We start from the raw sequence: 11,091 nt of genomic DNA on the forward strand, positions 1-11,091 counted from the left end.
AGCCGGGCAGGGTTGATGCGGCTCGAGGTTGATGCGGCACACAGCCGGCGCGCCGGTTGGGCGGCGCCCTGCCCGGCGCGCGCATGCATCCTGGAGCTTGTCGGCCTTTGTGATGTCGCACTCGTCTGTGACACCTGCCTCGAGCGAGTACGCCGTGTACCCCTCCGGCACCTCGATGCTCACGTCGTCGTCCGCCTGGATCATCACGGTCTTGCGGCGGATGCTGCCGGTGGGCTCGTCGGCGAAGAGGTCGGGGAAGCTGAGCGTGACGGCCCTCGCGCTCGGAGCCGCCGTCGTCGCGAACGCCAGAACGGCCGAGATTGCCCCGAGGGCGCAGACACGATCGAGGAGGCGGGTGTGCATGCTTGATTGGCGAGCGAGGCGATCAGTTTATATTTCTTTCTTTTCATTTGCCTCTATGTTGGGTCAAGGCGGGAGAGAGAGAGAGAGAGAGAGAGAGAGAGAGATACAGTGCTGCTGCATTTGACGAGAGTAGATTTGGGTGAAGAGGTGCGGCTTGGGACCAGAGTGGACGGGAAGTCTGGGGTCTCGATGGCGTGTCTTTGGATACAGGCGGTTGCTGGTGGACAAAGACCCTGCTGCAACGCGTATGGTGGATTTCGGTACGAAGTGGGATGCGGGCATCTGGAGGCGATTGCCGCACGATGGGACTTATACTTTGTGAAAGTAGACCGCTCTGTGTTCTGGAAATTTACCTTGGTGCCAGAGGATACTATTGTGGAGAGGCAGTGGACAAAGCTAGCCGGAGGGCTTTTCCCCTCAGAGGTGGCGGAGGACCTGAGGAGAGAGTTCGAGCAGAGGAGTGGGTGCAAGTTGGAGGCGAGAGGAAGGCATCACTGTCACCTTGGCATCGGAGGAGTGGCTGGAGTGAGGGCATGGAGAGTGGAAACAGATTTAACGGCCAACGAGTACAACTTCAGTGCGAATGCGGTGTGCCACCCTATGCTATCCGTGTTTTGTCGGAGGAAGAGCGTGGAGTTGATGGAGAATGGATGTGCCTTCCGGGTGGGAGGTGGAGTGGAGACCTTAGTGATGGAGAAGGGGGAACGGGATGGAATAACAGCGGAGGCGGACAGGGCGGTCTTGGAAGTGGCGATGAAAGTCAATGCAGTTATGGAGGTTGGTGTGATGCTCTCGACTGATGGATCCGTGAGTCCGTGTGAAGGGCGACCAGAGCGCGCGAGCAAGGCAGGATGCGGAGCGGTAATCGGGGCAGCGCCTCGTCTAGGGTGGACGGATGTGGGAAGGATTGGGCATGGGCTTGACCGAGGGGCGACGACGAGCGCGAGCGAGCTCAGTGCGATGACTCTTGGGCTTCGGGGAATACTGGAGAGAATAATCGGCAGCGTGCACCTCGATCCTGTACCGTGTTTGTTATGACCCCCCCCAATGAACACACCAGTGAGGGAGGGCGAGACGATCGAGGGGTCCCGTACCATGCGGAACCGACCCTATCCAGTGCTCAAGTGCTCAAGATCCCAGAAAGGCACCTCCGCCTCTGGACAGGGTGGCCCGCCACGTAAGGACCCCAGGAATTGCGACTCGCCGCTTTCCTCCCACTGTGAATTTGTGTGAGCTCTGTGTCCTGATTTGCCAACAATATACCTACAGCAGTGTAGGTAGGTAGGTAGAAAGGTGAAGAACAGCCAGGCTCGGACTGGACACCAGAAAGAAAGAAAGAAAACACACAACCCAAGGGAGGGATGGGAGAACGGCACGCCGCCACCACACAGGGATTTTAAGGAGAGGAGTGTGGTGCGCTAGCCGTCTGGACACCAACACGGGAGGAACGCGTGCGAGAACTATTTTTTTGAAAACGGCGCCGCGCCGCCGCCGCAGGAACATCCCTTCACGGGACCGCGCGGGCCGCGCGAATAAGCTTCGTGGGGGAAAGGCAATCCGATGCTCCGCCTGGCGCGTCGGGTGGCCTTTCGGCCGCTCGCTTCCGCTCGCGTGGTGTATCGTGCTCCTTCGCTCACTGTGGGCGCCGCCGCTGCCGCTGCGGCCGCCGCTGCCACCGCAAGCTTTATGGCCCGGTGCGAGGTGTCTCCGGCCGCGGGTGCGCCGGTGCCGCGATCGAGCGACGAGGAGGAGAGCTGGGACCGGACGATCGCTGCGGCGCTGCCCGCCGTCGTCGCCATCAAGGTGAACCGCGTCCGAGCGTTTGACACCGCGTCGGCCGGCACAGTGCAGGCGACGGGCTTCGTCGTCGACGCGGAGCAGGGGATCATCCTGACGAACCGGCACGTCGCCGGGCCGGGGCCCGTGGTGGCGGAGGCCATCTTCCAAAACAACGAGGAGGTCTCCCTCTCTCTCGCCTACTACGACCCGGTGCACGACTTTGCCTTTTTCCGCTTCGACCCCTCCGCGCTGCGGCACATGAAGCCAACCGAGCTACGGCTGGCGCCAGAGCAAGCCGAGGTCACCTCCGAGATCCTGATCATCGGCAACAACGCCGGCGAGAAGTGCTCCATCCACCGCACCACTCTGGCGCGCCTCGACAGGAACGCGCCGCACTACTCGCGCTCCAGCTACAACGACTTCAACACATTCTACTTCCACTCCGCCTCGGGCACCTCCGGCGGTTCCTCCGGCTCCCCCGTGCTCAACAAGCGGGGCTCCGCCATCGCGCTCAACGCGGGAGGAAAGTCAGGCACCTCCGCCGGCTTCTTCCTCCCGCTCGACCGTGTGGCGAGGGCGCTGGAGCTGCTGCGGTCCGGCGCAGCAGTGCCTCGCGGCACACTGGAGATGGTGGTCACGCACCAGACGTACGACGAGGCGCTGCGGCTCGGCCTGCCGCACGAGGCCGAGTCGGCCCTGCGCGCGGCGGGAGCAGCGCGCGGCGTTCTCGCCGTCACCGAGGTTCTGCCGGAGGGTCCCGCGGCGGCGGCGGGCGTGCAGCCGGGCGACGTGTTGCTTCTCGTGGACGGCGCTCCGTGCACCTCCTTCGCCCCCACCCCCCCACCACCACCACCCACCACCACCACCACCACCACCACCCACCCGCGCCCCCTTCGGCTGTCCTCTCACTCGCGCGTGTCTCTTCTCCCGAAGGCGCTCCGTGCACCTCCTTCGTCGCCCTGGAGGCTGCGCTCGATCGCGCCGTCGGCGGCGCCGTCGCCGTCTCTCTGGTGCGCGGCGGCGAGGCGAGGGAGGTGGAAGTGCCGGTGGCGGACCTGCACGCGCTGACGCCGTCGTGCTACGTCGAGGTTGGCGGCGCGGTCGTCAACGAGCTGTCCTACCAGCAAGCGCGCAACCACGGCCTCCCCGCGCGTGGCGTGTACGTGGCGCACCCGGGCTACATCTTCCGGCAGGCACGCCTCTCGAAGGGCTCGATCATCCTCGCCGTCAACGGGCAGCCGACGCCCACCCTCGCCGCCTTTGTGGCGACGCTCGCCGGCGCGGCGCACGGCACGCCGCTCACGGTCCGCTACTCCGACTTGGGCGCGCGCGCGCACACGCAGCTGGTGTCGGTCCGGTACGACACAAAGTGGTTCGCGCCACAGTCCGGGCGGAGGCCTCCTGTCGGCGACTGGCAGACTGGGACGCTCGGGCAGGCGACGGGGTGGCTGAATGCCGCCGAGCCGGACGCCACCGCGGTGTCGCCACCTCAGATTGCACCTGTCGGAGCGATCGCTGCCGCAGCCGATGCCGATGCCGCCTCCGCCACCGCCGCCACCGCCGCCACCGCCGCCACCGCCGCCACCGCCGCCACCGCCGCCACCGCCGCCACCGCCGCCACCGCCGCCACCGCCGCCACCGCCGCCACCGCCACCGCCGCCACCGCCGCCATTGCCACCACCGCCGCTTCTGCAGCCGCCGCTGCGGCCACCGGAGCCGCCGTCGACGCGCCGCCCGGCGCCGCCCTCGCCGCAACTGGCGAGGGCGAGGAGGGCGGTGGCGGCACCGCCCCCGCCGGCCGCGAGGGCTCGATTGCCCGCGCCTCCGCCGCCCTCCGCGATGCACTCGTGACGGTGGACTTCTTCCGCCCCTTCTCGATCGACGGGGAGACGGGGATGCGCTACCGAGGCACCGGCGTCGTCCTCGACGCCGCCGCGGGGTTGGTGGCGGTGGACCGAAACACCGTCACGTCGACCCTCGGCGACGCGTCCCTCACTCTCGGCGGGCGCGTGACCGTGGCGGCGCGCGTCGAGTACGTGCACCCGCTGCACAACTTTGCGCTCTTGAGGTACGACCCAGCCTGCGTGCCCGCGGACGTCAGGGTGTCCGCCGCCAAGCTGGCGCCGCGGCCGCTGCCGCCGGGTGCAGAGGTTGTGCTTGCCGCGCTCGCGTCGGGCGGCGCTAATGAAGGGCCCGACCGGGCCTGACGAAGTCATTAGGCTTGTGCGACCCGCCGCGCGCATGTCGGGCCTCGCCAGCTGCCTGACTAACGAGCGCTTCGCTCACTCGCCAGGTGGTGATCGTCGGGCTGAAGTCGGGCCTCAACGAGGACATCGACGCGTCGCGCCGCGTCGACTTTGTCTGCCGCCGCACGCGCGTCGCCAACTCTGGGTGGATCAAGCTGCCGCTCCCCAACCCGCCGCGCTTCCAGGTGTACAACGCCGAGACGCTCGGCCTCGAGGTCGCGCCGCCCGTGGACGGCGGCGTGCTCGCCTCGGACGACGGCACGGTGGCCGCGCTGTGGGTCTCTTGCGCCTACCAGCCGGCGCCAAACCAGCTCGCGTCGGTCTTCCGCGGGCTCCCGATCCTAGAAGCGGGGGAGACGTGTTCATGTCTCCCAGCCAGCACTCGAGAGGACACGTATTCCGCCGTACTCGACCGTATTCCGCTGTGTTCACTGTACTCTTCTCCGTTGTGCTCACGCGGTGCTCTGAGCACGCTGCACAATACCGTATTCCGGCCCCGATTCAACACGCAGGCTACCGATCGAGCTGGTCGCGCGCGTCGCCGACAAGCTGATCGCAGACGAGGCTCCGAGACACCTCCGAGACACGTCCGAGACACTTCCGAGTCATTTCCGAGACACTTCCGAGACACGTCCGAGACACGTCCGAGACACGTCCGAGACACGTCCGAGACACTTCCGAGTCATTTCCGAGACACGTCCGAAGACGGCCTCCACGGCGTGGCGACAAGAGACTGCCCTCGCCGACCCGCGAGATTGGACGAGATTGGACGAGATTACCCGCGAGATTGGACGAGATTACCCGCGAGATTGGGCGAGATTAGGCGCCGCCTCCGTGGCGGTCGATCGGCGCAACTCTCGAGCCAATCTCGCTCGCGGCGGCCCGCCAGCTAGGCCTTGACGACGCAACACTCGCTGCGCACGTGCGAACGCCCGTGGCTGCAGCCGGCGCGGCCGGCGCGGGCGGACCGGCCGGCGCGGGCGGCGCGGGCGGCGGCGCGGACTCGACGGCGCCGGCGGCGAGCGTCCTGCGTCCACGGCCTTCTTCTGTTCCACCCCGTGTGCTGGGCTCCTTCTGTTAGGCGCCGGCGGCGAGCGTCCTCCTCGTGACGCACGTGCACGGGGTGCAGCAGCAGGGCGCGCCGTCACCGCCGACGGCCGCGGCGGGCGCTGAGGGGTGCGGCAGCGTGGGCGGAGGCGGCGGCGGAGGCAGCGGAGGCGGCGGCGGCGGCGGCGGCGGCGGCGGCGAAAGTAGTGGCGGCGGCGGCGGCGGCGGCGGTGGCGGCGGCGGTGGCGGCGGCGGTGGCGGCGCATTGCGCGGGGGCGACTTGCTGCTGACGGTCAACGGCTCGCCGGTGCGATCGCTGAACGAGGCGGAGGCGGCGTCGCAGGCCAGTGCGTCGGTGCAGCTGGGCGTGGTGCGTGACGGCGCGCCGTTCGCAGTGACGGCGCCGATGCTGCCGTCGGACGGGCTGGGGACAACGCGCGTGCTGGGGTGGGCCGGGCTTCTTCTGCAGGAGACAGGTGTGAACAGACTCTGTTCACACCTCGAGCTGTGAACAGGTGGGCCGGGCTTCTTCTGCAGGAGACGCAGCTGTGAATAGAACAGCTGTGAATAGCAGAGCTGTGAATAGAAGAGCTTCTTCTGCAGGAGACGCCGGACGCCGTGCGCGCGCAGCGGTCTGTGCCGGCGCAGGGCGGCGTCTACGCGTCGTACCGCTTCTACGGCTCGCCGTCGAGCCGGTACGACCTGTCCCCCACCTCGCACATCATCGAGGTGGATTCGGTGCCGACTCCGACCCTGGCCGCGCTGCTCGAGTGCACACGCGGCAAGGCCGACGGCGAGGTGTGAACAGCGTCCAGACGGCCGACCTCGAGGTGTGGAACAGCGTCTGTTCACACCTCGAGCTGTGAACAGGTGGTCCGCGTCAAGACGGTCGACCTCGAGGGCCGCCTCCGCATGACGACCCTGAAGCTCGACCTCAAGTACTGGCCGACCTTCACACTCTCACGCAGCGCGGCGGGCGAGTGGAGCCGCACAATGGAGGGGCCGGCGGAGGCCGAGCAGGACGGACTCGGCTGATCTCTCGGGGACGATCTCGGGTCGATCTCCGGTGACCTCGTTTCGGAGCTGGAGGTGGGGGAAGAGGCGCGCGACGAGGGCAGTCGGCTGCCAGGCGCGGAGGTATTGCGGGGAGACGGGAGGCGGACGGTATTGCATGGCATTGGGCCCCGCAAGTTAGTAGACACTATTGGTCGCGCTCGCCCCGAACGACGCCGCGAGGCTCTCAGTGGGCGGCTGTGGCATGTCCTCCCCGTCTCCTCTGTCCTGTGAGGGCGGCACCGTGAAAAATAAGTCCGCTCTCTCTCTCGCTCTCTCGTTCGGTTATTAATTAACGTCGCGCTCGCGGTCACGACTCACGTTCGACCATCGACGTCACGGCCCCCAGCTCGCGTCTACGGACTACGCGTGCCCCCGGGGCAATCTGCAATCTGTGCAATGTTGTGTGTATACGTTACGATGTAATGTGCCCCTCCTCCCGTGCGCGTCACACACACGCCAGGCGCGCTCATCCTGGCGTGTCCGATAAAACTTGGGCCAGACCGCAGATGCTCTGATCGGCTACAGAGTAGCCTGCTAATGAAGGCGCGTCGCAGTAGATTTCCCGAAGCCTCGAACTTTCCCAGTCTGGTAGCCAGTGGTCAAACGTATTGATGTTAAAGCTGTCATTATTCTCGATGGCTCGGGCATCCTTGGTGCTGGCAAAGCTCTTGCACTGAAGTGCCGTCACACGCCCAGTGTACGTCCCATTAGAGCAAAACTGGACGGAATCCGCGAAGAAGATGCGGGAGTCGAAGCCTAGGTATCTGTTGGAAAGGATGGCGTTGACCGCCAAGCCGAGGAAGACGCAACCAGCCAGCGTTCCGGCATGGCTGACTGCCTCAACGACATCGAGCCACAGGCGCGAGTTCTCTCGCGTAAAGCGACTCGCCCGCGCATGGACAATGCCGGCCAGGAGCGACAATCCGACGGCGCAACCCTTGTACAGGATCACGGTCCGCGCAACCTCTCGGGTGTCGACCTACAGCAAGCAAGTACGAGGACACTTACCACCAAGGCATGATTTGCACGCACTCGAAGCGCACCACTGCAATGGGTGCAAGATCGTCGTCATGTCGACCGTCGTTGCGGATGGCGAAAGGCAGGCCGATCACATCGTACCCAACGAGCGTGAGGTAGTAGCAGATCATCCACGCCACGTCGAGCGCCCACAGCGACCAAGCATAGAGGCCAATGAGCCGCCGCTCCTTGAAGCCGAGCGTAAAGTGGTGCGACTGGAACTGCGCCATCGAACCCTCGTAGATGCCCCGCTGTCGACTACTCAGTAGGTATCCATACAGCATGTCGTCGAGATCAAACAGGAAAGACAGCGACATGGAGCTCAGCACAATATCCGCCGCGGTGGCGCCTCTGAAGGCCAGAGGGGCAGCGCACGCGGTATACGCCGGCAGCAAGATGGCTCGCACGGTAATGCCGCAGTACACGGGAAGGAAGACGGTAAGCCACGAGTGTAGCGCCGCTCGTACCGGCGGCTCGCCCTCGCGGATGTGCCGGTGTGTCTTGAACCCAAGGATGCAGCTGCGCAGCGTGCCGACAAAGTCGCGACGGATGACGAAGTTCATGTTGATGATGGAAAGGACCGCGCACAGCACGTTCACCGTTGGCACGCGGTCAAGACGCGTGTGCAGATACATAAACTCCTTCTCGAACGCATCCTGGAAGACGGCTCCGAAGCCCTTGAGCCAGTAAATGAGCGTGCTGGCGTCGTAGTAGCCGAATGTGAGGACGAGCTGGACGCAGGAGAGGGAAATGAAGAGGGTCCACGCATGGACGACGTTGCGGAGCGGCATCCGTGAGAAGATAAGCCACACGCAAAACGAGAAGAGGTCGCACTGCGCCCCCTCGGCCACCGCTCCCTCTGACAGTGAGTGGGAGATCGCTGTGCGCAGCTCTTGAAAGAGTTCATCGTCGTCAGTGGAGGTGCTAACTGAGCTGGTACGCTCTGGCTCGAGCCAGTCCCTCTCCACCACAGCATCCAACTCCTCCGCACTTGCTGCGCCCTTCTCCTCACCACCCTGCACTTGTCTGACCGCCTCATTCTGCTCCAGCTTTGCCGTCAGCGTGGCTAAGCCCGCGGCCAACACGCGCTGTTCCGCCTCCATCTCACGCATCCAGTTTTGCACCTCTGGCGGTAGATTAGCCAAGGCGGGAGGTGCCGATGAAGAGGCGGCGGGAGGTGCCGATGGAGAGGCGGTGAGTGCGCCGTTGAGGCTCCCGCGAGGGACTCCCATATCACGCCCCGATGTGGCTGAGACGCAGGCAGCGACGGAGGAAGCTTTGTCGCTGACGGGCGTCTGCGTCACCCGGCGCAGCGCAGGGCGCGGGCCGGCTGCTGTGTCGCCCATTTTCGAAGTAAAACGGGTTTTAATATCGTCCCATGAAAGTACGAGACCTTTCTTTTTCTACATTGAAGCTTGCTCTTTGGAATATAATGTGGACTGCGGGTTTGCGATAAGGAGCGACTCCTCGCGCTTATTTTCATCTTTTACTCTTTTGTTGTGGATGCGGGCGCGGCGCGCGGCGCCGAGCCTGACGGCCCTCCCACTGCTCGCCAATCTCGCCCCTCCCACTACTCGGTTGCCCAGTGGGCGGCTATCCAGGCGGCTGAGAAGGCGGCATAGCGGCACACAGACACAAACAGGCTCACAAGACACACAGCCAGTTGGCTGCCACACATCCTGAGTTGGCGCACACATAACTCAAGGCCACATCCTCCCTGTCGCCCCCCCCAGCACTCCACGGTGCCAAGGAGTACAAACAAGGGCACAACAAACAACAGACGACAGGAAGTGATATGCGAGGCTAGAGCGGGCTTGCTCCACCTCTAGCAATCTCACCGGCCGGCGAGGCACGGACGAGACCGTGTGTGGGGTCTAGTGAGGTGTCTACGGACGCCCTCCTCACGGGCTAGCTGCCTGCGGCAAGCCCTTCTCGCACTCAAGAGGAAAACGTGTAAAAAAAGAATACACTCGTAGTAACCAGCTGAAAGCGCTGGGCGAAGCCCGGCGCGTTCGCTCCCACTCTACTCCATGACCAGCTCCGGGTCCGGGGACGCGCCGGGGACGCTCCTCTGGCAGGCCTCGCGCGCCGTCGAGAGCGTCGCAACCCTGAGTGTCTGTGATATCTGCGGCAACAGCTTCCAAAACGCGGGAGCGATGAAGGCGCGCGGCGGGCGCCGCCTGCCCACCTGCCGACCCATTCCCTGCCTGCCGGCACGGACCCCCGAAGCGCCCTGCTGCTCCCCGGCCGCCACCCGCCGCGGCCCCATCATCCCCTCCTCGCCCCCTCCTCCCCCCTTCTCGAATGCCCCCCGGCGCCACCCACCTCCCACCTGCCGCCGCCTCCCGCCTCCCGCCCTCACCACCCCGCAGTCGCACCGGCGGTTCTGCAAGCCGGTCGAGGCGGGCGGGGGAGGGCCGCCGCAGCCGGTCAAGAAGCGGCGTGTCCGCTCCGCCGAGGTGCTCCCCCCCACCACCAACCCCCCTCTCGGATCAAGTTTCGGCGAGCCAGCAGACGCGCCCCGGATCTTGCTGCAGGAGCCGCTGCTCGACTGGGAGCAGGAGCAGATGCTGGGCGAGCGGGCGGTCGACGCCAAGCTCTGGCCCGGCGCTTACGCCTCCGGCTGGCGAGCTCACCCTACAGCCGCGGGACCGAACCCGCACTGGATTCGAGACTCGGGAGGGTATGGTACTAGGCGAGTGGTCCCAAAGTACCGAGGCGCGGAGAAGCGCTGCCACTGGTCGTACGTCTCGCCCGAGGGCGCGAGAGTAGCCGAGATGAGTCGAGAGGCAGCCTGGAGAAGCCGAGAGGCAGTCGAGAGGCTGCCGGAGATGCAGCCAGGAGACGCAGCTCCAGATTCGGCAAATGCGGACCTGGGAGGAGGGGGAGCGGCTGCAACGACGCCCGGATGGTTCTCTTCTTCTACCCCTCTTCCAGGTGCGCGCATCACCTCCAAGAGCGCCGCGCTGCAAGCGCAGCCCGACGGGGGGCTGAGCGCAAAGGCGGCGCAGGAGGAGATGCCGAGGATGGTGTCGCAGAGCGAGGAGGCAAAGGCGGCGCTGCGCGAGGCGGCACGGCTCGGCCTGCAGCTCGTTCGCTCGTCGCGGTCGAACACGGGCTTCAAGTGCGTCGCCAACATACCCGAACCCACCCTCCCCTACCCCACGGTACCCGAACCCACCCTCCCCTGCCCCACGGTACCCGAACCCAGGTGCGTCGCCTACAACGCGTGCTACGCCAAGCGGCCCTTCAAGGTGCAAGTCACCGAGGGAGGCCGGCAGCTGCGCCTCGGCGACTTCTCCACGGCCGAGGAGGCGGCGCTTTGCTACGCGAAGCACCTCGCGTCGGAGAAGGCGGTGGCGGCGGCGGCGCTCATGCAGGTGGAGGACTCCGCCGACGCGCAGGCTTTGCTCGGAGGCGGAGGAGACGGCGGAGGAGGCGGAGGCGGAGGAGGCGGAGGCGGAGGCGGAGGAGGCGGAGGCGGAGGCGGAGGCGGAGGCGGCGGAGGAGGAGGAGGCGGAGGCGGCGGAGGCGGAGGCGGAGGCGGCGGCGGCGGAGGAGGAGGAGGCGGCGGAGGAGGCGG

General features: G+C 66.0%; 1 protein-coding gene across 1 annotated transcript; it reads left to right on the forward strand.

Moving 5' to 3' along the window:
• Positions 1-1,846: 1,846 nt before the first annotated feature.
• Positions 1,847-6,758, forward strand: EMIHUDRAFT_456707 (hypothetical protein). Its single transcript, XM_005782150.1, has 9 exons — positions 1,847-2,943; positions 3,108-3,620; positions 3,906-4,292; positions 4,436-4,708; positions 5,251-5,310; positions 5,470-5,511; positions 5,761-5,911; positions 6,022-6,233; positions 6,306-6,758. The coding sequence occupies exons 1-9, from the start codon at positions 1,924-1,926 to the stop codon at positions 6,468-6,470; spliced, it is 2,823 nt and encodes a 940-aa protein (XP_005782207.1). The 5' UTR covers positions 1,847-1,923; the 3' UTR covers positions 6,471-6,758.
• The last annotated feature ends 4,333 nt before the right edge of the window (positions 6,759-11,091 follow it).

The sequence above is a fragment of the Emiliania huxleyi genome (genome assembly GCF_000372725.1).
Source record: "Emiliania huxleyi CCMP1516 chromosome Unknown EMIHUscaffold_192, whole genome shotgun sequence".
NCBI classification, from domain to species: Eukaryota; Haptophyta; order Isochrysidales; family Noelaerhabdaceae; genus Emiliania; species Emiliania huxleyi.